We start from the raw sequence: 26,712 nt of genomic DNA, 5'->3' as shown, positions 1-26,712 counted from the left end.
TTTACTAGGAAAGTTTACATTTATTTACATGTTTGTTGTCAACTGTGTTACATAATGATATTTCGTGATGACAAGATTGGATTGTTGAACAAGCAGATCTACTGGCCGGAGCTGTCGTCGCCGTCGGCTGGACGGATGCAGTGGACGCCCCGGTAGCAGTACCACCGGCACCGGTGCGGCCAGTCGGCGATCTCCATCAGCGCCCAGCGGCCCGGGCTCAGCGTTTTCTTGAGCTGGTTGTGCGCCAGCAGGCGGTACTCGGCCGCCAGCATGCCCGTCCTCACGCCCTCGTCCAGTACCCACCGCAGAGCCGACGACATCTGCCTCGTCACGTTGTGCTCCGCGTAGTTGCCGATTAGCGCCACCTCCACTTTGCAGCTCTGCACGAAACTACTACTGGTGTTCGTGCCGTTCCAGCCCCGGCCCTCGTAGATATTGCCGCTGCTGTCGATCAAGAAATTGTAGGAGATCTCCGGCTGCTGATACTTCTGCCAGTGCAGCTCCTGCGAACAAGGAAGACTTCTTGACTGGGGGGAAAAACGCAATTATGGAGTGACACAAGTTTCAGTTCTGGATCCACTATCTATGTATGCTGCCTTGAAAGGTCTCTGTTGGATTCCTTTCATGTTAATTTCTTAAATCTGTTGTCATTTGCGGCATACATTCCACTTCTAAATTTACTGTGGTGTGTCTGACTCTATCTGGGAGGAGACTGAGCAGTGGAACATGTTACTTTTACACATAAACAAGAACGATCTGTCACACTACTACACTTTAAAACACAGTTTATATGTAATTCATGTCACACAGTCTCATAAAGAACCTACATCCGCTTTCTTTTATATGCTGTGTATGATAAGATACTGTCATCCTCCTTCCCTTCTGTGTGAAAGGATGAATGAGCAAATGTATTTCTACTTGCATGCTTGATGGTAGCAGACAAGCCTGTCTGCTAGAGAATAGTGGGACCAACGTCGCAACAGGTAGCTACGCTTTCTAAAAGCAAAGAGGTTTCTATTCTTAGTATGGTCCTGTCTGTCCCTTGTCATGTTGGTATAGGAAGCTGCCTCTCTGGTCACTTCCGTTTGTATCTGTGAAGCACCCTCGTTAGGGGCCCACACCAGTCTGTCTGCGGCGAGCGTCTGAAGTGGTAAGATCTCCGGCTAAGCGCGTGTCTGCTAAGTCTGTAGGACAATAGATTTCTTAAGTTCAGCCTAACTGGAAATTTAATCACCTTTGTTTCAGGTTTAGATGTAAAATATCTTATGTCATCTTAAATTGCACCGCAGTGTAATTCGAGTGTGAAGTTCAAAATATCGTCCAGTAGTTGCTTTGTCACTACTTTGTGAGCAAAGTGGAACCACGTGTTGATGAACCGTAACTCTAACTAAGATCATCAATCTTAAATGCGAATGTGCGTGAGATATAACGTCTCGTCTTGATAATATTTTTCAATATAGCAACTTTTCTTTATGTTCAACCCACGTTGGGTGTACTTTGTGAGACCAGTACCACGTGCTTATACAATTGTTTGACCCATCAGATTAATAGTAAGACGATAGCAACCAGTTCGAGGTTTTTCTTTTGTAAATTGCGTTTCGATGTAATTTATTTTAATTATCAAAATTATTGTGGAGTTACACTCTTTGTGTAAACCAAGTTGACCACGTGAAGCATGTGGTGTAATCATCAAAGTAGCCCTCAGCTATTCTTTTCGGGAAGATTTCACAGAGAGTTACTATGAATTTAGTATACCAGTGTGTGGTAATTTCATGATGGACAGGATTGCGCTACGAACGTAACTTCTTTGGGTGAAAATTGAATCGGTTGGTTGTGGTTAATTTCCTCTTTCATATGTTTCAACGTTCTTCATGTGTTATTTTATGAATGCAGTGTTGTATGCAGTCTCCCAATCTTGGCTCCATATTTGATGTGTTCCGTAAGATTACAAACTCGCAGTTTCACAATCCTAAATAAGGCACCAGTTTAGTTACGAATCAAGTTTAATATGCTGAAATTTTAACGGAACAATGATCAATGTTAAAATAAATGTCCAAATATAAACCGATTTATATATATATATATATATATCACCGGTTGTCATAAGATGACTATTAAAAGATTATGATTAATGTTAGTATGGTTGGGAATTTGGTAAGCTACACTCGATACCTGGTGAAACAGTTGCTCAGTAATGCAAGGTTAACTTCCCCAGATAGCTCACAGCTTTTAACCCGCTTTTATTGTCTTGAATATCAGCACCACTTTCAGAACTACTTAATGCATCAACATTTCAGCCTTTCATAAAGAAAAGAAAAACAAGCGTCCAAATTCAGCCTCCAGACCGCTTTCCTTTATTTCCATATGACCGGTTTCGGGCAAGCTGCCGATCATCAGATCTTTTTCAAAAATTATTTTGTAGTTATAATTGGTGCATATTACAAGTGGTTTAAAATTTAAGTTCAGAAAGCTTCAGCGTTCTTAAGACATTACTTCTAATAGAAATTTGTTGTACATATCATCTGATACAGGTGCAGAGTAACCTGGCGAATATGAAATTGAAAGTCCACCGTCATAGCTACCCATACACTAGTCTACTGAGGCTTCATATACTTTTTTAAGAAGCCTCATTGGTGCAACATATACAGCACTAATGTAATTCGTAAGAAAAGTTCCTGTGTATAACATTAAACACTAATGTGGAATTTAATAGCAATAAAATATTCTAAATGAACTTTATACACAAATTATCAAAACATCTGCTGCGCTAATATAATTCAAATGCTTCGAGAATCAGATTTTCACTCTGCAGCGGAGTGTGCGCTGATATGAAACTTCCTGGCAGATTAAAACTGTGTGCCGGACTGAGACTCCAACTCGGGACCTGGCCCGCGAAAGGCAAAGGTCCCGAGTTCGAGTCTCGGTCCGGCACACAGTTTTAATCTGCCAGGAAGTTTCATAATTCAAATGGTTCAAATGGCTCTGAGCATTATGGGACTTAACATCTGAGGTCATCAGTCCCCTAGAACTTATAACTACTTAAACATAACTAACCTAAGGACATCACACACATCCATGCCTGTGGCGGGATTAGAACCTGCGACCGCAGCAGTCGCACGGTTCCAGAGTGAAGCGCCTAGAACCGCTCGCCCACACCGGCGGGCGCAATATAGTTCTTAAAAAAAAGTTCCTACGTATAACATAAAACAGTGATGTGGAAATTAATAGCATTACAATATTTTTAAAAGAACTTTATAAAACAATTATCAAAAAAATTTTAAAATATTTCTTCTAGGGAAGCAAGAGATGCAAAGTTTGTAGCGCTTGAAAGTGCCCTTTGTGAACTGATGCAATTGATAGAAAGGTTCCTAAATGTAACGTCGATGAGGGAATTATTATTGTTAAAAAGTTCGAAAAAGCTTTAAAACAAGTCAACAGTATCTTTTACAGTTTTTATAATAATAATGTCGTCATTAATGCTTCATTTGTTACATTTAGGAACATCTTTTCAGTATTATATCAATCCATAGGGGGCACTTTCAAGCGCTACAAAAGTTTCGCGTGCTGGAATACATATAAAAATATCTCAAAGAAATTTTGATGATTGCTTTACAAAATGCTTTTAAAATATTTTAATGCTATTAAATTACACAACAACAGTGTTTTATGTTAGAAGCATTTGTTATGAATTACATCAGTCCAGTCTCTACAAATAGAGGAGGCTTTTCAGCGCTGAGGTGTTGCTCAAATAACGTTTCTTAAAAAAAAAAAAGGATAAAGCTGCAGCAGGTTAGTCTACGGCTAGTTATGAAAATGAAATTTCAGTTCCACACTCTACAGGTTACTCTGTAACTATAACATAAGGTACGTTGCAGAAACTTATAACTAATTTCTTAAGAATGTAGGAGCTTTCCGAACTTAAATTTTGAACCATTTGTAATTTGAACCAATTTTAATTACAAAATATTTTTTTATAATAGATGTGAAGATGGGCAGTTCGCCATAAAACAGTCATATGGAAATAAAGGTAAGCTACCTGGAGACTAAATCTGGACACATTTTTATAAGTAACGATCGCGGTAACTCCATGAAGACGAATAAGTCTAGTTTTGATAAAATTGCCTTTCATTCAGTTCATAGAATGCAGAATTATTTCTCTTTGCGGGTACAATGACAGTTTAAAATGAAACGCTTTCATTCTACGGTTAAATCTGCCTCCTTCCTTACCTACAACTGAGCTTATGTCATCATTACATATCCCTAGAAATGGTTAAATGCAGGTAATTGTACGAGTTCACTGATTCCAATTGTGATTCAGTGATATTGTACGAGAGCGTGCTGAAAAGTAATGCCTTCGAATGTTTTATGTGAAAACTGCTAGAACTTTTCAAATAAAAGAAACGTTATTAACATTCTACATCTTTATTATTCATATCTACATATTTATTTCTCAACGTAGTCACCCTGGCGACGACACACATTTCTTCCAATGAGAGACCGGTTCGTTGATTCCGTAACTGTATAATCTTTGACTTTTTTGACGGAGCCACAACCTCACCTCTGCTTGCACCGCTCTATCACTACCAAAGTTACCTCGTCGAAGAAGTTTCTTAAGTTTTGGAAGCAGATCAAAATCGGATAGCGCAGAGTCGGGACTTCATAGAGGATGATCGATGACAGTGAACCCAAGGCGTCAGATCGTTGTAGATGTCTCAGTGCTCTTGTGTGGTCTAGCATTGTCTTGGTGATTGAGACGGTGCTCCATCTGTGAACGAGCTCTTCGAATTCGAAACTCGATTGCAGCACGCTGTTTCAAACGCACCGCCATGCATGGTGTCCATAATTTAAGCTCCAATATCGAAACGCTGTAGATGTCAAATTTTCGCTGCATATTGAAACGTCACGGAACAAAAAAATTGCGAACATTTTTTACCAATAGATGGCACTGTAGTCATCTTTACGTAAAGGGGGGGGGGGGGGGTGGTCGGCTATTAATGACAGGTGAATCACAATACGACGACTACTATAGCTGCACACTATATCACACGTACTGTTCACTGTGCATGACTACACTAATTCGGCAGGCTACAGTTATGTTATGTTAACTGGGGACCTAGAAACGACGGAGAGGCTCCGTCCCCGCCGCAGCCGCAGTAGTCCGCAACCCCACGACGACTACCGCAGTCCACTTCACGCCTCCGCCGCCTCACACCGAACCCAGGCTTATTGTACGGTTCGGTCCCCGGTGGACACCCCCCCCTCCCCGGGGAACGTCTCACACCAGACGTGTGTAACCCCTATGTTTGCGTGGTAGAGTACGCGTACGTGGAGAACTTGTTTGCGCAGTAATCGCCGATATAGCGTAACTGAGGCGTAATAAGGGGGACCAACCCGCATTTGCCGAGGCAGATGGAAAACCGCCTAAAAACCATCCACAGACTGGCCGGCACGCCGGACCTCGACACAAATCCGCGGGACCGGCGCTCCTTCCTGACCGGAAAGCCGTGCGTTAGACCGCACGGCCAACCGGGCGGGGCGGGCTACACTTGTGACACTGTTCAATATGCTGTCTAACACTTTCTCCCACAAGCTGAAATCGAGAAACAGCATTTTCCGCAACAGGTCGGAGTGTCTCGGGGGTCACGCTCAGAATGCGTTGCTCAATACGTGCCTTCATTTCAGCTACGTTCGTAATTGGAGCACTGAACACAACTTCTTTCAGATAAACCCAAAGTCAGAAGTCACAATGATTACGATCAGCTGATCTGGATGGCCAGACTGTTGAGCAATGACGACTGATATTCCTAGCATTTCTGAAATGCATCTGCAGCAGCCGCGTCACTAGTTGTGCAGTGTGCAGAGAAGCGCTGTCTTGCAAATATACACTCCTGGAAATTGAAATAAGAACACCGTGAATTCATTGTCCCAGGAAGGGGAAATTTTATTGACACATTCCTGGGGTCAGATACATCACATGATCACACTGACAGAACCACAGGCACATAGACACAGGCAACAGAGCATGCACAATGTCGGCACTAGTACAGTGTATATCCACCTTTCGCAGCAATGCAGGCTGCTATTCTCCCATGGAGACGATCGTAGAGATGCTGGATGTAGTCCTGTGGAACGGCTTGCCATGCCATTTCCACCTGGCGCCTCAGTTGGACCAGCGTTCGTGCTGGACGTGCAGACCGCGTGAGACGACACTTCATCCAGTCCCAAACATGCTCAATGGGGGACAGATCCGGAGATCTTGCTGGCCAGGGTAGTTGACTTACACCTTCTAGAGCACGTTGGGTGGCACGGGATACATGCGGACGTGCATTGTCCTGTTGGAACAGCAAGTTCCCTTGCCGGTCTAGGAATGTTAGAACGATGCGTTCGATGACGGTTTGGATGTACCGTGCACTATTCAGTGTCCCCTCCAAGATCACCAGTGGTGTACGGCCAGTGTAGGAGATCGCTCCCCACGCCATGATGCCGGGTGTTGGCCCTGTGTGCCTCGGTCGTATGCAGTCCTGATTGTGGAGCTCACCTGCACGGCGCCAAACACGCATACGACCATCATTGGCACCAAGGCAGAAGCGACTCTCATCGCTGAAGACGACACGTCTCCATTCGTCCCTCCATTCACGCCTGTCGCGACACCACTGGAGGCGGGCTGCACGATGTTGGGGCGTGAGCGGAAGACGGCCTAACGGTGTGCGGGACCGTAGCCCAGCTTCATGGAGACGGTTGCGAATGGTCCTCGCCGATACCCCAGCAGCAACAGTGTCCCTAATTTGCTGGGAAGTGGCGGTGCGGTCCCCTACGGCACTGCGTAGGATCCTACGGTCTTCGCGTGCATCCGTGCGTTGCTGCGGTCCGGTCCCAGGTCGACGGGCACGTGCACCTTCCGCCGACCACTGGCGACAACATCGATGTACTGTGGAGACCTCACGCCCCACGTGTTGAGCAATTCGGCGGTACGTCCACCCGGCCTCCCGCATGCCCACTATACGCCCTCGCTCAAAGTCCGTCAACTGCACATACGGTTCACGTCCACGCTGTCGCGGCATGCTACCAGTGTTAAAGACTGCGATGGAGCTCCGTATGCCACGGCAAACTGGCTGACACTGACGGCGGCGGTGCACAAATGCTGCGCAGCTAGCGCCATTCGACGGCCAACACCGCGGTTCCTGGTGTGTCCGCTGTGCCGTGCGTGTGATCATTGCTTGTGTCTTGCAGTGTCCGGAGCAAGTATGGTGGGTCTGACACACCGGTGTCAATGTGTTCTTTTTTCCATTTCCAGGAGTGTATATATATAGCGTGAGTCACCTAACGTTACCGCTGGATGTATTTCGTAAACCACATCAAATATTGACGAATCGATTCCACAGACCGAACGTGAGGAGAAGGGCTAGTGTAATTGGTTAATATAAACCATAAAAAAATGCACGGAAGTATGTTTTTTAACACAAACGTACGTTTTTTTTAAATGGAACCCCGTTCGTTCTGTTAGCACATCTGAACATATAAACAAATACGTAATCAGTGCCGTTTGTTGCATTGAAAAATGTTAATTACATCAGGAGATATTGTAACCTAAAGTTGACGCTTCAGTACCACTCCTCCGCTGTTCGATCGTGTGTATCGGAGAGCACCGAATTACGTAGGGATCCAAAGCGAACGGTGATGGACCTTAGGTACAGAAGAGACTGGAACAGCATATTACGTCCACATGCTAACACCTTTTTATTGGTCTTTTTCACTGACGCACATGTACATTACCATGAAACTTTGCCAAGAACGAACTGCAGCTGTATCCTTAGAAATTTACTGTAGTGCACGAGTCAAAGCGTCCAGAAAAACTTTCGCTTGTTGGTGTTTTCTCAGTGAAGTGTAATCAGGATTTTTGGATCCTCATATTTTCATTTCTTCAGATGAGGGATGGTTCAGTCTGCCAGGATGTGCGAACTAACAACCAAGTGCCATTAGGCTTCGGAAAATCACCATCAGAACGCGGATCTCAAGATTGCTATTTGGAGCGCAATGTCTAGTGTCCGCATCGTACCTCAATTCTTTCGCCAAATTGTTAATGCTAACCAGTAAGTCCATAAATTGTTTAATCCACATGTGGACCAACTCACAGAAGATGATGAGGTCCCATACTCCGAGGAGTGTAGTGGACGATACGGGAGACCCGCACCGCTGTATTTGGGGAGGTCCTAGTGGAGGTGGTTTGTCATTACCTTCCTCCAATGGTAATGTGGATGAATGATGATGATGAAGACGACACAACACCCAGTCATCTCCAGGCAGCAAAAATACCTGACCCCGCCGGGAATCGAGAACGCTACCGCAAGACCACGAGCTACAGACAAAAAGCATGAAGAACTGCATTTATATTTTCGTACGGAGCAACACCTCACACCACCTTAACAAGCTCGTAACTTGTGCTGGGGCTGTGTGGTGAGTTGAAGACAGAAGCGGCGGTGCAATCTCCTGGTCGCCTCAATCGCTTGATGTCTTTCCATGTGAGTTTTACCTGTGGAGCAGATAGAATGGTCAGGTTTACTTAAATAATCTTCACACACTAGAAGAGCTACTGCAGAAGATCGAAAACGCCATTGCTGCCTTCCCTCTAGCAAAGATGCTACGTGTGTCTCTCACTGATAAATCGAGCACAGCGCTGGACTGACGTCAACGGTAGTCATTTCCAGCATTTTCTGTGATGTTCATTAACAAAGGTCAGTCCCGTGTCGTTATTACTGAAAATATTTTTTCGGATCAGTTTTATTTTGTAGACCCTGTATGTACGCAGAACAGTGCTCTGCGATAACGATAAATACGTGCGAGAGTTTTCATTGTTGTTATAACTCGTTCTATAGACTGACTAACAGATTCATTTTGGTGAATAACGTGAGAAGAGTACGTTTGGTTGCATAGTGTCGGTTATGGCGATGTCTCAAAAACTGACAAGAAAAACAATTATATAGAATTATTCACAGAAAACAAAACTGAGCAACAGTGGGATGAACAGACTATTATTTGAAAGTTTAAATTTTAACTTTTAGTTAAATAATATATCTCCTGAATAAAAGTGCTTCCAATCGAAGCTTGTTATTGTAATATACTAAGACAAGCCGGCCAGAGTGGCCGAGCGGCTTTGGGCGCTACAGCCGGAACCGCGCGACCGCTACGGTCGCAAGTTCGAATCCTGCCTCGGGCATGGATGTGTGTGATGTCCTTAGGTTGGTTAGGTTTAAGTAGTTCTAAATTCTAGGGGACTGATGACTTCAGCAGTTAAGTCCCATAGTGCTCAGAGCCATTTGAGCCACTAAAAAAAAAAAAAGAGAGAAAAGAAAAGCGATGCACCACGAAGGATTTATCCGAATGTGACAGAAATCGGTACATATGATGTACATGTACTGACGAACAAATGATTACAATTTAAGAAAAATTGGATGATTTATTCAGAGGAAGTGCTTCACAGAAACGAACACGCCAATACTACGTTGGTCAACCTCTGGCCCTTATGTAAGCAGTTATTTGCCTCGGCATGGATTCATAGAGTTGTTGGATGTCTTCCTGAGAGATATCGGGCCAAATTCTGTCCAGTTAGCGGTTTAGACCTTCAAATTCCCGAGATGCATGGATGGCCCTACCCATAATGCTCCAAGCGTTCTCGGTTGGCGAGCGATCAGGCGACTGTGCTGGCCAAGGTCGGGTTTGGCAAGCACGAAGGGAAGCAGTAGAAACTCTTGCCGTATGCGGGCGGTTATTATCTTGCTGAAATGTAAACCCAGGATGGCTCGCCATGGAGGGCAACAGGCCGGGACGTAGAATATCGTCGACGTACTGCTGTGCTGTAAGGGTGTCGCGGATGACAACCAAAGGGGTCCTGCTTTGAAAACAAATGGCACGTAGACCATCACTTCTGGTTGTCGGGCTGGATGGTGGGCGACAGGTTGGTACCACTCCGCTGTCCGGAGCGTTTCCAGACACATCTCATTGAATGGAGTATAATTGTCTTCAGTGATGAGTCCCGCATCGAACTGAGTCCCGAAGATTAGCACAGACGTGTCTGGAGATGCCTTGGACAGCGTTGGGATACCAACTTAACTGTCAGCCATCATACGGCCAGACAACCAAGAGCGATGGTATTTTTATAGCATAACCCCTTTGGCCGTCATCAGCGGCATCCTTACAGCACAACAGTACGTCGACGATATTCTACGACCTGTTTTGTTGCCCTTCATTACAAGCAATCCTGGGCTTACATTTCAACAAGATAACGCCCGCCTGCGCACGGCTAGAGCACGTTTTTAGCATTATGGACAGGGCCCTCAAACTATCTTGAGAATTTGGCGATCTAAAGCGCCAACTGGACAGAATTTGGCACGATATTCTTCAGGAGAATATCCAATACCTCGATTAATCAATACCAAGGGGAATAACTGCTTGCGTAAGGGCCAGAGGTGGACCAACGCGTTATTGACCTGTTCATTTTGTGAAGTTCTTTCTCTCGAATACATCACCCAATTTTTCTGAATTTTAATCATTTGTTTGTCTAGAAATATACATCAGATCTGTAGGTTTCCATCGCTTTCGGATAATTCCCTCGTGGAGTGTCGCTTATTTGTCTTTTTTCTTTCTTCTGTTTTTAGTCTTAGAGTGTACTTTAATTTCTTCAGACACTTTTTCGGCATCCTTGTGTAAAACAGGGTACTTGAGATAGTAATTTATCTTTTTCTGTTTTCCAATAAATATGTAATAGTACTCATTAGTTTAATACTGATACACTATGTGATCAAAAGTATCCGGACACCCTAAAAAAACATACGTTTTTCATATTAGGTGCATTTTGCTGCCACCTACTGCCAGGTACTCCATATCAGCGACCTCAGTAGTCATTAGACATCGTAACAGGGTAGAATGGGGCGCTCCGCGGAACTCACGGACTTCGAACGTGGTCAGCTTGTGTCATACGTCTGTACGTGAGATTTCCACACTCCTAAACATCCCTAGGTCCACTGTTTACGATGTGATAGTGAAGTGGAAACGTGATGGGACACGTACAGCACAAAAGTTTACAGGCCGACCTCGTCTGTGGACTGACAGAGACCGCCGACAGTTGAAGAGGGTCGTAATTTGTAATAGGCAGACATCTATCCAAACCATCACACAGGAATTCCAAACTGCATCAGGATCCATTGCAAGTACTATGACAGTTAGGCGGGAGGTGAGAAAACTTGGATTCCTAGCGGCTGCTCATAAGCCACACATCACGCCACTAAATACCAAACGACGCCTCTCTTGGTATAAGGAGCGTAAACGGTGGACGATTGAACAGTGGAAAAACGTTATGTGGAGTGAGGCATCACGGCACACAGCGTGTCGATCCGATGGCAGATTGTGGGTATGACGAATGCCCTGTGAACGTTATCTGCCAGAGTGTGTAGTGGCAAAAGTAAAATTCAGAGGCGGTGGTGTTACGGTGATGGTCGCGTTTCTCATGGATGGGGCTTGCACCCCTTGTAGTTTTGCGTGGCACTGTCACAGCGCAGTTTTTGCCGCGTAGGATTACCGAGCGGTCTAAGACGCTGCAGTCATGGACTGTGCAGCTGGCCCCGGCGGAGGCTTGAGTCCCCCCTCGGGCATGGGAGTGTGTGTTTGTCCCTAGGATAATTTAGGTTAAGTAGTGTGTAAGCTTAGGGACTGATGACCTTAGCAGTAAAGTCCCATAAGATTTCACACACATTTGAACATTTGTTTATGTTTTAAGCACCTTCTTACTTCTCACTGTTGAAGAGCAATTCGGGGATGGCGATTGCTACTTTCAACACGATCGAGCACCTGTTAATAATGCACGGCCTGTGGCGGAGTGGTTACACGACACTAACATCCCTGTAATGGATTGCCCCTCACAGAGTCCTGACTTGAATCCTACAGAAGACTTTTTGGATGCTTTGGAACGCCGACTTCGTGCCAGACCTCACCGACCGACATCGATACCTCTCCTGAGTGCAGCACTCCGTGAAGAATGGCCTGCCATTCCTCAAGAAACCTCCCAGCACCTGACTGAATGTTTGGCTGCGAGAGTGGAAGCTGTCATCAAGGATTAGTGTGGGCCAACACTATTTTGAATTCCAGCATTACCGATGGAGAGCGCCGCGAACTTGTAAGCCATTTTCAGCCAAGTGTCCGGATACTTTTGATCACATAGTGTACGAGTGTAGCAGTATGGCTTATTAATGTGGAGCGGGCAAAAGTCGCGGGCCTGGTGTGACCCGGTGTCGTATTATTGATGCAGGGAGCTGAGAACTGGCAGAAACTAAGCAAACACACCTGTATGGCTTGCAGCACCGGTGTACAATCGGAGAGACCGAAGCAGCGCCCACCCGCCGTGTGCTTCACCACCACGTACGGCGTCGGATGCGCCAGCTGCAGTCCCTGTCGCTGCGGCCGCAGGCTCCAGGACGAGTGCGGCACGATGTGCCGCTCCGAGTTGTACTTGGCCTGTGACACGTCCTCCGAGACCTCCACCGCGTCGTCGGGCCCGCAAACTGCACAGGCCAAAAGAGCGACATTACTCTCCACACACAGCTACCAGACCAAAATAGAACCCGATCTCAGCAGTAGCAAAGCAGGCGGTAACTAAGAGGGAGCAACCACTCGCTTGCCTTTAAATATACTTGGTGTTCCAGGAGCAACAGCCAGTTTTCAGGGATGTGACAGAAACGATCATTTGAAGCAAAAAGTTTCATATGGATATATGCACTGTTCCGAACGGCTTCCAAGACAGAACACATTTAATGTACCGGGTGATCAAAAAGTCAGTATAAATTTTAAAACTGAATAAATCACGGAATAATGTACTCGTAGATAGAGAGGTACTAATTGACACAGATGCTTGGAATGACATGGGGTTTTATTAGAACCAAAAAAAATACAAAAGTTCAAAAAACGTCCGACAGATGGCGCTTTATCTGATCAGAATAGCAATAATTAGCATAACAAAGTAAGACAAAGCAAATATGATGTTCTTTGCAGGAAATACTCAATATGTCCACCATCATTCCTCAACAATAGCTGTAGTCGAGGAATAATGTTGTTAACAGCACTTAAAGCATGTCCGGAGTTATGGTGAGGCATTCGCGTCGGATGTTGTCTTTCAGCATCCCTAGAGATGTCGGTCGGTCGATCACGATAAACTTGCGACTTCAGGTAACCCCAAAGCCAATAATCGCACGGACAGAGGTCTGGGGACCTGGGAGGCCAAGCATTACGAAAGTGGCGGCTGACCACACGATCATCACCAAACGACGCGCGCAAGAGATCTTTCATGCGTCTAGCAATATGGGGTGGAGCGCCATCCTGCATAAACATCGTACGTTACAGCAGGTGTTGATCAGCCATGCTGGGGATGACGCGATTCTGTATCATATCGGCGTACCTCTCACCCGTCACGGTAGCAGTCACAAAACCAGACTCACGCATTTCCTCGAAGAAAAAAGGCCCGATAACGGTAGATGTGGTAAATCCAACCCATACCGTGACTTTCTCGTCGTGCAACGGTTTCCACGACAGTTCTAGAATTTTCGGTAGCCCAAATTCTGCAGTTGTGGGCGTTGACAGACCCTCCGAGCGTGAAATGAGCTTCGTCGGTCCACAACACGTTACTCAACCAATCGTCATCTTCCGCCATCTTTTGAAACGCCCACACCGCACTTGCCCTCCGCTTCACTAAATCGCCAGGTAGCAGTTCATGATGCCGACGGATTTTGTACAGATAGCATCGGAGGGTACGCCTCCGTGCCAACCAAACAGTAGTGTATGGAATGCCGGTGCGACTGCACGGGCGCTGACTTCCCCGTGCATAGACGAACCCGCTACAGTCTCCATTTCTTGCTGAACTGTCTCAGCAGCATTACGCCTTGTGCTCGGTCGGCCACTACGGGGTCTATCGTCTAAACAACCCGTGGCTTCGAACTTCGAAATCATTCTCGCCACAGCTGCATTTGACAATGGATCTTTATCCGTTCGAATCCCCTTCCTATGGCGATAGCATCGTAACGCTGAACTAGCACATTCCCCATTCTGATAATACAGCTTCACTAAAAGCGCCTTTTCAGGTAACGTCAACATGCTGCGACTGCTGGCGCATCTGATTCTCTCTCTCATTACAGCTCCTTGTATATACGATTGTCATGCGCAGTCACTGACGTTTTTGCTGTCCAGCGCCATCTGTCGGACATTTTGTGAACTTTTTTTGTTCTCTTAAAACCCCATGTCATTCCAAGCATGTGTGTCAATTTTTACCTCTCTATCTACATTATTTCGTGGTTTATTAAGTTTTCAAATTTATACTTACTTCTTGATCACCCGGTACATTGTTGTTTATTTTTTGTATCATTCTATATACTGCCAGGTTTACACATACACACATGTACAACAGTCAGTAAACAGCACAACATGCCTTTTACAAAGCATCAATTGAAGAATATTGTTAAGACATTGACCTCTAAGCATTATCGAACGCGTCACGTTGCAGCTGTTGTACGGTCCACAATAAATATTCCAATATCCCACCGTCAGCTTCACTGCATTTGTCCACTCTTGCGAAAGCCGGTTGTGCAGCTTGTCTGAGTGCTTCTACTCGTACCCTAATGAGGGCAGCAGCGTCCGTTATGCGACCAAGTAGTTCATCTCGAGTATTCACCCTCCGTTTGTACACACCAGATGAACCAACCCCATACACAAAAGTCTAACGGCATAAGGTCTGGCGAGCTTGGTGACTATCACGACCAAGCCAGCGATCAGGATAAGTGTGGTTGAGATTTCCCTCACACGTCAGGTAAAATGTGGAGGGTCTTCGTTATGCTGGAAGTACAGTGCAACGCACGTCCTCAAAGTGGTCAGCCTGCCGCTGTGGCCGAGCGGTTCTAGACGCTTCAGTCCGGAACCGCGCTTCTGCTACGGTAGCAGGTTCAAATCCTGCCTCGGACATGGGTGTGTGTGATGTCCTTTAGGTTAGTTACGTTTAAGTAGTTCTAAGTTCTAGGGGACTGAAGAAATGGTTCAAATGGCTCTGAGCACTATGGGACTTAACTACTTTGGCCATCAGTCCCCTAGAACTTAGAACTACTTAAACCTAACTAACCTAAGGACATCACACACATCCATGCCCGAGGCAGGATTCGAACCTGCGACCGCAGCAGTCGCGGGGTCCGGACTGCGCGCCTAGAACCGCTAGACCACCGCGGCCGGCGGCACTGAAGACCTGAGATGTTAAGTCCCATAGAGCTTAGAGCCATTTGAACCAACGTGGTCAACAAACAAATTTTCCACAAAATGCAAGTAATTCTGTCCAGTCGTTCGCTCGTCTGAAATGAATGGACCTATGAATATCTTACAGATCATGCACCACCTAAAAAAAAAAAAATAACGTAACGATGGGATTATTTCCTTTCGATCATGGGTAAAATTCTTATTTCTCATTCGGTGACATAACTCGATTAACACGCAGCAAACAAAACTGTCATATTTCGGCCTAATCTTGACCTGGGTTACGCTACTATCACCACAACCATATTCGCCTCGCAAACTAATGACCACTCTGTTTCCTACCAAACAAATAAACTACACTAGACAGTCGTCGTCTCTGAGCATAACCACGAATTACTTATTATCCATATACTAGATATCTAGTGATTAATATCAGTCCTGCAAACTGCCTTAGTGCAAGGTTCTAATCCGGGTATATCTGGCTGGCATCTATTGTGAGGACAATTTAATAGACAGCTTGTGAAAGTATGCGGAGTTGTGAATGGCGAACGAACGAATTACCGAAAAGTGGCAAACCATAGCGACGGTTTCTTACCAGCACCATTTGAACATCCAGCTACTCAGGCGATGTGCCGCTAACAAGCCTGTGTGTCGCTCACTGAACGCGCGCGCGCGCACTCACTCTCTCTCTCTCTCTCTCTCTCTCTCTCACACACACACACACACACACACACACACACACCATATGCATTCCTCCAATCTTCCAATAGCAACGGAAGCCACTAGTTGTGGTGCTTGTACGCTACATATGCGTGGAATTCAGATTTATAAACTCCCGAAAATCGTTTGGTACGGTGCACCACTGCAGCCTGTTAACGAAAGTTCGAACTTATGGAGTACGCTCCCAGAGAGGTGAGTGGCTCGAAGACTTCTTAAGGGGCTCCGGAACGCCCTATACTTGCAATGTTAAAATAACGCTTATAAATTACATCTTTCCTCACAAAGTATTTGAGGTAGGAAGTTGAACTTTTTACAGATTATTTATGGGAATATGGGCTACAACTTAACACAGAGATTTTACAAAATTTTAGTTTAGTTATTAAAGATGATTTTTTTTTCAATTGTAATGAAAATCCACAACATTTTTTTGCAATTTTTTATTTATATATTCAAAAATATACAGTTTTTTTGGAAAAAGGCTGTGTTAAATTATGCAGAAGGTACTGTGTAACATTTACTGAAAGTTTGAAACAAACATGTTTGGAAGATCCTTAGAAAACATGTAATTAGTATGAGAAAATAAAAGTTTTGGGAATCGAGCGACAAAGATTGGATTAACTTTTTAGTGCATTCCAGGTCCATAGGATGGATTATCTTCATCCTCTGCAAACACCTCCTCCAGCTTCCTCTTGTTCCTCCTCCTGTTTACTCTTGCTTGTGTTTCTAGACTCTTTACAGCCCTGTCTGCAGCCCGAAGGCGTTCCTTGTCTAAAGCAAGCATCGCTCGTTGTTGTGTTCGTAGATTTTGCTACCATTTTCTTCAGTTGCAGTTACTGCAACACTGTTCCAAAAGGTGGTCATGTATGAACACTTATCACATTTCAGTTGTATTTCACTAGCAAGTCCTACGTGCTTTATTATGGAGAGTTCCAGACCAACTTCACTACAATGAATACATCTTAGACAGTTTGAAAAAATTCCTTTGAGAACCGACATATCAAATATTTCATTCACATCCGATTCGCCCATAAAACATTCATAGTTTTCACTCGTTGAACCAAGCTTCTTCTGTGAAGTATTTTCTTTCCCACTTTGACTGCTATGGGCAGGTGTACTTGAGAGGTTAGGTTCACTCACTTGGTTATCGTCTTTATTGTTTACAGTAATAACACATACCTTTGGCTTTCCAACATTTCTCCTTTTCTTAAAAGCCTTCAGAGGATTTCTAATAACTTTACTTTTACTCATTATTATACTTCAACAAAACAGAGACACAAGAAACAGAATTAATTACGAATATTTTCGAGATAACGACAGAGTAAATAAACATGAAACAATCGACAATCACACCAGCGATATATATTGAACCATCACGGGTTAGCCACAACACATACTTTATCTCACATCACTAAAATGTACCTGATGAACACGGACGTTAATAATAACACCATTTGACAGCAGTTTAACAGCGCCACAGTGGGTCACGCCCATGTAGAACACATTTCAAAAAAAATTTAAAAATAGTTGTAGTCTTCGGAATTGAATAAATTATATATCTATTAAAAGGTAATAGTCTGCAGATTCAGAAAACGCAAAAAAGTAAAAATTGAACTTTTCATGATTTTGAGCCTCTCTGGAGCCCCTTAAGTAATAGAACCCAGAATACTGTACTCGACGGCCAGAGCTCATCAGACACTTGGGTCACGTCAGGAGTGCCCCAGGAAAGTGTGACATGACCACTGTAATTCTCTACGTACACAAATAATCTGACGGACAGGGTGAGCAGCAGTCTGTGGCTGTTTGTTGACAATGATGAAGTCTGATTGTAGGAGGATACAAAATGGCTTCGACAATGTTTCCAGTTGGTGTGATTAATGTCAGTCAGCTCTAAATGCAGATGAGTTGGAGAAACAATCCCATAATGCTGGAATACAGTATTAGTAACGTGCTGCTTGACACAGTTCCGTCGGTTAAATACCTAGGCGAAAAGCTGCAAAGCGATGTGAAATGGAACGAGCATGTAACGATTGCAGTAGGAAAGGTAAATTGTTTATTGGGAGAGTTTTGGAAAAGTGTGGCTCGTCTGTAAAGGTCATCGGGTATACAACAGTAGGGCGATCCATTCTTTAGTACTGCTCCAGTGTTTGGGATCCACTTCACGTCGGATTAAAGGAAGACATCGAAGAAATTCAGAGGTAGGTTGCCAGATTTGTTACCGGCAGGTTCTATCAACATGCAAGTGTTACGACGATGCTCTGGGAAGTCAAACGGGAATCCATGGAGGGGAGGCGAAGTTCTTTTTGGGAAACTCTATTGAAGCTGAATGCAGAACGACACTACTGCTGCCAACACAAATTTCACGCAACGACAACAAAGATAACAGAAATTATGGCTCGTACGGAGGCTATCTTTGCGAGAGGAACAGGAAACGAAATGACCAGTAGTGGTACAGAGTACCCTCCGCCACGCACCATACGTTGGCTTGCGCAGTACTTATGTAGACGTAGATGGAAACGTTTTCTTATGAGAGGACGGCCCACTCTCTGACTTGGTATTTACGCTATATTTCAGTCAATGGTGGACGCTGTGAAGCGCCCACTAAATTTTACGAGGGTGAGTCAAATGAAAACCTTAAATTTTTTAAAAATATTATTTATTGTGCAGAAGTGGTACAAAGCTGTATCACTTTCCAACATGATCTTCCCCACGCTCGACGCAAGTCTTCCAGCGCTTACAAAGTGCATAAATTCCTTTAGAAAAAAATTCTTTTGGTAGTCTGCACAACTCATGCACCGCGTGGCGTACCTCTTGATCAGAACGGAACTTCTTTCCTTACATTGCGTCTTTGAGTGGTCCAAACATATGGAAATCACTTGGGGTAAGGTCTGGTGAATATGGTGGATGAGGAAGACACTCAAAATGCAGGTCTGTGATTGTTGCAACTGTTGTACGGGCAGTGTGGGGCCTTGCATTGTCGTGTTGCAAAAGGTCACCTGCTGGCAGCAGTCCACGTCGCTTTGATTTGACTGGAGGCCGCAGACGATTTTTTTAGGAGGTCTGTGTATGATTCACTGGTGACAGTGGTCCCTTCAAGGCATGTAATGCTCCAAAATGACGCCTTTTTTGTCCCTAAAGAGAGTCAGCATCACCTCCCCTGCAGATGGTTCTGTTCGAAACTTCTTTGATTTTGGTGATTAGGAATGGCGCCATTCCTTGCTCGCTCTCTTCGTTTCCGGTTGGTGGAAGTGAACCCAGGTTTCGTCCCCAGTAACGAGTCTTGCAAGGAAGCCATCACCTTCTCGTTCAAAGCGCCGAAGAAGTTCTTCACAAGCATCAACACGTCGTTCTCTCATTTCAGGAGTCAGCTGCCGTGGCACCCATCTTGCAGACACTTTGTGAAACTGGAGCACATCATGCACAATGTGGTGTGCTGACCCATGACTAATCTATAAACATGCTGCAGTGTCATTCAGTGTCACTCGGCGGTTGTCCTTCACTATGGCTTCAACTGGTGCAATGTTCTGTGAAGTCACACCATTTGCGAACTTCCTACTCCATTCGTAGACTTGTTGCTGTGACAAACATGCATCACCGTACTGAACCTTCATTCGTTGATGAATTTCAATCGGTTTTACACCTTCACTACACAAAAACCGAATAACAGAAAGCTGTTCTTCATTGGTGCAAGTCGCAAGTGGGGCGGCCTTCTTTATACTGATACTGTGACGGGATGTATTCATCTGCAGAATGCTGCCACCTACAGGCCATTCTGCACGCTGTTTGTAGGATGCTTACCAACTTACAGGATAACGGCGCGAAATTTCGATTTGTTATTACAAATTTAAGGTTTTTCATTTGACTCACTCTCCTACTTTTATTACGTGCTATATAAACATGAGGGCAAAGAAATAATAACTGAGAAAGTCAATAAATAAATGAATAATTTAAAATATATGGCATTGTCGTTGGTGGGGAGGCTTGTGTGCCTCAGCGATACAGAGAGCCGTGTCGTAGGAGCAACCACACGAACGCGAACCAACTGAGCAACATCTAGCAGTAGTTTTGGAGAATGGACTGAGAGTTTACTTTACAAAAAACACTGCCAGAAAAACTGCACAAGCGAAGTACCTCAGAATACAACAGTAGCAGTTTTTTACCAATTATGCCAAACGCATCCATTCTCGAAAACATTATTAAATGTCGACGCCCTACCTATTATACGTGGAACGCAACAATAAAAATCTTTCAACGACGAAAACAAGAAATTCCAGCAGAACATCAAGAACGAATCAAAAAACTGGCGCACCAGGCCGAGTAGACACTACGTCCGAACAACGCCGAATGTTTCTATGTCCGGATATAGCCTACACGCAATACGGGGACCAACAGATCTCGCAGTTCTCAAGACTGTTGACGGTTACCTATGTCAGACGTACAGAGAAGTATGCCAACGCTTAGGACTACTGGAAAACAACAATCACTGGTTGAAGCCTCACTCTGCTGAACAACACGAAACCGGTCGAATCCAAAACAGCTGTGTGGCCCCTTCAAAGAAAGTACGAGTGATGACATACCGTAACAAATCCGGCAAACTTATCCTGAACTGACCATCGAATTAACGACGACATCTCCAATGAAACAGTCATTCGTCTATTAAGATAAATGTTTAGCAACAAACAACGAGACCTTAGTTCAAATTGGGATGCAAGCACAACGAAAAAACGCTATCAGTGTGCTAAACTTTGAAATCACAAGGGAAAAGGCTACAACTTCAACGAACTACTTCAATGCATTGCTCACAACAAACCACTCCTCAATAACAATCAAAAGGAAATTCACCCCGTTATCATGAACCTGATCGACAAAAACACTGGCGGAATTATTTACTTGGACGCACGAGGCGGCACCGGGAAAACGTTTTTAATAAAGCTACTGCTGGTGGAAAGAAGTGCTAAACAACACATCGCACTTGTACTGGCATCATCCGGCATTGCAGCCACACTTATGGAAGGGCGGGACGAAGTGCCCATTATGCCCTACACATACCGTTGAATGTAGCCGAAGAACAATTCCCGGCATGTAAAATCTCAAGAGCATCTGGACGAGGTGAACTTCTAAGGCAAGCTAAAATTATCTTCTGGGACAAATGCGCAATGTCACATAAAAAATCACCCGAAGCCATGGACAGAACCTTACAAGACTTACTAGAAAACTGAATTGATAGGAGGAACTCTACTCATACTTTCAAGGAGATTTTCGACAATTACTTCCCGTTACCCCCAAAGCCAAGCCGGCCGGGGTGGCCCCGCGGTTCTAGGCGCTACAGTCTGGAACCGCGCGACCGCTACGGTCGCAGGTTCGAACCCTGCCTCGGCCCTGGATGTGTGTGATGTCCTTAGGTTAGTTAGATGTAAGTAGTTCTAAGTTCTAGGGGACTGATGACCTCAGAAGTTAAGTCCCATAGTGCTCAGAGCCATTGGAACCAATTTTGAACCCAAAGTCAAGCACCAGCAGACGAGAGTTGTTTCTCCAACTCATCTACATTTAGAGCTAACTGACATTAATCACACCAATTGGAAATTTTGTCGAAGTCATTTTGTAAAAATCCTTTAAAAATCACATCTCCGGCCCCACATACAAATACCGCGACTAAAAAAAAAAAAAAAAAGCTGAAAGTTCGGCTATCGAAAGGCGAAACAACACTACTGACAAGACGACGGGCCTTATTAAACTCAACAGCGATTTCTGCAACATAGACACTACTGAAAACGAACTCATCGACCAAATTTTTCCAAACGTTGTTCACAACTGGCTATTTGAAAGGGCAATTTTGGCAACTAAAATAATACTGTTGACGATATCAACTTTAATATTCAAAACAAAATTCCCGGTGAAGAGAAAATACATAAATCGGTCGACACGACGGTAAACTTTGAGGAAAGTGTGAACTTCCCTACAGAATTTCTAAACTCTTTGCAAGTACTAGAAATGACATTACAGTGCCTTCGACTTACAATTGGATCTCCGAGCACATACTACCCAGAAATCTCAACTCACCAAAACTATGTAATGGAACAAGGATGATCGTCAAACAGCTATCGAATAACATCATCGAAGCCAAACTTATAACTGGAACGTACAAAGGAGACACGCTCTTTATCTCCAGAATACAACTGATCTCTTCTGAACTGCCACTCCAATTTAAAAGATTGCAATATCAGATCCGGGTAGCCTACAGTTTTACAATTAACAAAGCGCAAGGGTAAATTTTAAAATATTGTGGCAATCAATCTCAAAGACTTCTGTTTCTTTACGGTCAACTATACGTAGGTTGCTCTCGAATAGGATATTCGAAAAATTTGTACATATATCACATAGTTAGAACATGTTTTCAATAAAAAGTTTTTACCTCTTATACTTTAGCAAGTATGGTAAAATGCTTAGAATATGTTTTCAATTTTAAAAAAATTTTCCTCTAATTGTTTCTAGTTTATTCCTTTATTCCAACTACTATACAATCTCAAATCAACTCCCTGAGCGAAGCAGCTGGGTATAATCGTACAATAAAGAGTCTTTCTGTCATATATTTGGCAATACTTCACATTTGTTTCTGCTGAGAGTCAATTGTCATTCCCTGCACTGATAGAGATGTTACAGTTCCTATCTAGTTACGAAATGAATCATGACTCTAATCGGATTATATAGTACAGTTTTATATTTCAGAAATATCTGGGCTTACATACTTAACTTACGATACCATTTTGTCCTTCATTTTTATCTGTTGAACTCCCTGTGTGTTACACGTTTCAAGTTTATATTAAAGAACGCGATTAAAGAAAACATAAACCCAGGAGGTATGTGGTAGAAACACCACTAGGGGAACCGTGTCGGACGTGGACTGTCTTATTCTGTTTCAAGCGAAGTACAGGTAGCAATTATTGAACTACATGAAATTAAAGCGTCAAAACGATATGCGTTAGGACGCTCAAACTGTACGGTTCAAACGGCTCTGAGCACTATGGGACTTAACTTCTGAGGTCATCAGTCCCCTAGAACTTAGAACTACTTAAACGTAACTAAGGACATCACACACATCCATGCCCGAAGCAGGATTCAAACCTGCGACCGCAGCGGTCGCGCGATTCCAGACTGTAGCGCCTAGAACCGCTTGGCCACCCAGGCCGGCGCAAACTGTACGGTTGATCGAGGGGCATGATGGAACTTAGTATGGTTTGGTTTAGCGAGGAAGCCAATTTTCATTTGGATGTGTTCGTCAATAAGCAAAATTGGCGCATTTGGAGGACTGAGAATCCGCATTTCGCGATAGAGAAGTCTCTTCGGCCTCAACGGCAGACTGTCTGGTATGCAATGTCCAGACAGGGAACAATTTGTCCGATATTCCTTCATAGCATGGTAACTACCGAACGCTACGTGAAGGTTTTGGAAGATGATTTCATCCCCATTATCAAAAGTGACCTTGATTTCGACAATATGTGGTTCATGCAAAACGGAGCTCGACCCCATCGGAGCCAGAGAGTCTGAGGATCGCCTTCTAGCTCTGGGGTATTCAGAGGCCACTGGCGAGGGGCCTTGATTGGCCGCCATATTCTCCTGATCAGAACACATGCGATTCCTTTTTCTGGGGCTATATTAAAGACATGTTGTACAGTAATAACGGCAAAACCACTGCTCAGCTGAGAACAGCCATTCAGGAGGTCATCGACAGCATCGATGTTCAGACACTTCAGCGGGTCATGCAGAATTTCGCTATTCGTCTGCACCACATCATCGCCAATGACGGCAGGCATATCGAACTTATCGTAATCAAAAGTCGAATATCTTCAGTGACATGAAACTTCCTGGCAGATTAAAACTGTGTGCCGGACCGAGACTCGAACTCGGGAAGCTGTGAGGAGGGGGCGTAGTCGTACTTGGGTAGCTCAGATGGTAGAACATTTGCCCACGATAGGCAAACGCCCCGAGTTCGAGTCTCTGTCCGGCACACAGTCTGAATCTTCCAAGAAGTTTCATATCAGTGCACACTCCGCTGCAGAGCGAAAATTTCACCCGGGAGCTTTAGTGACGTTTATATATTGAACAAAGTGTCTGCACGCCATGGTTTGTAGCTAATTTACGATTTTTTTCATGTAGTTCAGTAATCATCACCCTGTATATGGCATGGAAATGGAAATTAGCGTTTGGCGTCATTAGCCGGGAGGCCCCTTACGGGGCAGGTCCGGCCGCCTTGGTCAGGTATTATTACATTCGACGCCACAGTAGGCGACCTGTGCGCCAGATGGGGATGAAATGATGATGAAGACAACACAACACCCAGTCCCTGAGCGGAGAAAATCTCCGAGCCAGCCGGGAATCGAGCCCCGGCCCATAGGACGCCAATCCGTCACGCTGACTACTCAGCTATCGGGGCGGACCGTATGTGGCACGAATTAAATGCATTGAAATGAAATGTATCGATCTTTGGGTATGGCATCAATGAAGATACAGTGATGTGCAATGTAATGCATGTGTAGCGATGTTAGCATTCACTCTGGCAAAGGCAATCAGCTGTAGTTCAAGTATCAGACACCTTTGGTCCCAAAGAGGAACATTATGTCATTAGTGCAGAGTGAACTAAAAACTCGAAGTATTTTAACTTACCATTCTGTCTGTCTTAGGAACTTACTTGAAGAGAAGTCTGCGAAGTACAACACTCCTGCCAGGATGACCAGGATGATGATGCCGGAGGCAGCCAGCATCACCGCCGCCACCCACACAGGTCGTCGACGTCGAATTCCTGCATAAGATCATTAAAAAAAAGTGATCAGTTCTTTTCCATTAACTACTAGGGCATACTATTCTCTGTAGTAGCTGGTCCTAACGTATAGGTATGTTTTCAGTATAAAAGGTGGCAATATCACAGACCCATGGATGCTGATCCGGTGATATATCTGCTGATATCTATTGTAGTCTATTTGCATTGCACACAATCGATAATAATAATTTTTAATTTTGCAAGTCTACACTACTGGCCATTAAAATTGCTACACCACGAAGATAAAGTGCTACAGACGCGAAATTTAAGCGACAGGAAGAAGTTGCTGTGATATGCAAATGATTAGCTTTTCAGAGCATTCACACAAGGTTGGCGCCGGTGGCGACACCTGCAACGTGCTGACATGAGGAAAGTTTCCAACCGATTTCTCATACACAAACAACAGTTGACCGGCGTTGCCCCGTGAAACGTTGTTGTGATGCCTCGTGTAAGGAGGAGAAATGCGTACCATCACGTTTCCGACTTTGATAAAGGTCGGATTGTAGCCTATCGCGATTGCGGTTTATCGTATCGCGACACTGCTGCTCGCGTTGGTCGAGATCCAATGACTATTACCAGAATATGGAATCAGTGGGTTCAGAAGGGTAATTACGGAACGCCATCCTGGATCCCAAACGCCTCGTATCACTAGCAATCGAGATGACAGGTATCTTATCCGCATGGCTGTAACGGATCGTGCAGCCACGTGTTGATCCCTGAGTCAACAGATGGCGACGTTTGCAATACAACAACTATCTGCACTAACAGTTCGACGACGTTTGCAGCAGCATGGACTATCAGCTCGGAGACAATTGCGGCGGTTACCCTTGACGCTGCATCACAGTGCGCCTGCGATGGTGTACTCAACGACGAACCTGGGTGCACGAATGACAAAACGTCATTTTTTCGGATGAATCCAGGTTCTGTTTACAGCATCATGATGGTCGCAACCGTGTTTGACGACATCGCAGTGAACGCACATTGGAAGCGTGAATTTGTCATCGCCATACTGGCGTATCACCCGGCGTGATGGTATTGGATGCCATTGGTTACACGTCTCGGTCACTTCTTGTTCGCATTGACGGCACTTTGAACAGTGGACGTTACATTTCATATGTGTTACGACCCGTAGCTCTACCCTTCATTCGATCCCTACGAAACCCTACATTTCAGCAGGATAATGCACGACTGCATGTTGCAAGTCCTGTACGGGCCTTTTTGGATACAGATAATTTTCGACTGCTGCCCTGGCCAGCACATTCCCGAGATCTCTCACCAACTGAAAGCGTCTGGTCAATGGTGGCCAAGCAACTGGCACGTCACAATACGCCAGTCACTTCTCTTGATGAACTGTGGCATTGCGTTAAAGCTGCATAGGCAGTTGTACCTGTTCACGCCATCCAAGCTCGGTTTGACTCAATGCCCAGGCGTGTCAAGGCCAGAGGTGGTTGTTCTGGGTACTGATTTCTGAGGTTCTATGCACCAAAATTGCGTGAAAGTGTAATTACATGTCAGTTCTAGTATAATATATTTGTCCAATGAATACACGTTTATCATCTGTCCTTCTATTTTGTGTAGCAATTTTAATGGCCAGTAGTGTATATATTACCCACTCGGGATGGAGTGCCACTGTCTAAGCTTCAATGTACAGTATCCTGGAGTGGATAGATGTGTTTTGACAGCGCCATTTCTCCTAGTATTCAGCACAGTTACGGAAAGCCAGTTCGCTTGAGAAATACGGTTCAGGCGCTAACTGTGGCTGAAAATGATCCTGTCTGTCCAGTTTTGGAGGCTGCCTGTTGGCCTCCATGTTCTGAGCATTCTCAGTAGGTTGGATTATTTGTAGGCAAGAGTTTATTTATTAGGCGCCCGCTGCGGCTCGCGTTGGTGCTGTTTGTAGGTTTTCG

At 44.6% G+C, this 26,712-nt stretch overlaps 1 protein-coding gene across 1 annotated transcript; it reads right to left on the bottom strand.

Moving 5' to 3' along the window:
• On the bottom strand, positions 1-24,919 carry LOC126482149 (peptidoglycan-recognition protein SC1a/b-like). Its single transcript, XM_050106126.1, has 4 exons — positions 24,916-24,919; positions 24,677-24,787; positions 12,334-12,551; positions 1-503 (listed from the first exon to the last, which is right to left on the bottom strand). Exons 1-4 carry the CDS (start codon positions 24,917-24,919, stop codon positions 99-101), a joined length of 738 nt encoding a protein of 245 aa, XP_049962083.1. The 3' UTR covers positions 1-98.
• Positions 24,920-26,712: the final 1,793 nt, after the last annotated feature.

Source organism: Schistocerca serialis, chromosome 5, assembly GCF_023864345.2.
Source record: "Schistocerca serialis cubense isolate TAMUIC-IGC-003099 chromosome 5, iqSchSeri2.2, whole genome shotgun sequence".
Classification (NCBI taxonomy): Eukaryota; Metazoa; Arthropoda; class Insecta; order Orthoptera; family Acrididae; genus Schistocerca; species Schistocerca serialis.
This window is presented reverse-complemented; position numbering and strand designations above follow the sequence as displayed.

What these genes read in the sequence shown, in the direction of transcription:
- LOC126482149 (XM_050106126.1), bottom strand. An exon ending in CTTCGCAGACTTCTCTTCAA is followed by an intron (nt 12,552 to 24,676) that starts GTAAGTTCCTAA and finishes TGGCCTGTGCAG; the next exon opens with TTTGCGGGCCCGACGACGCG. An exon ending in CGGTGCTGCAAGCCATACAG is followed by an intron (nt 504 to 12,333) that starts GTGTGTTTGCTT and finishes CCTTGTTCGCAG; the next exon opens with GAGCTGCACTGGCAGAAGTA.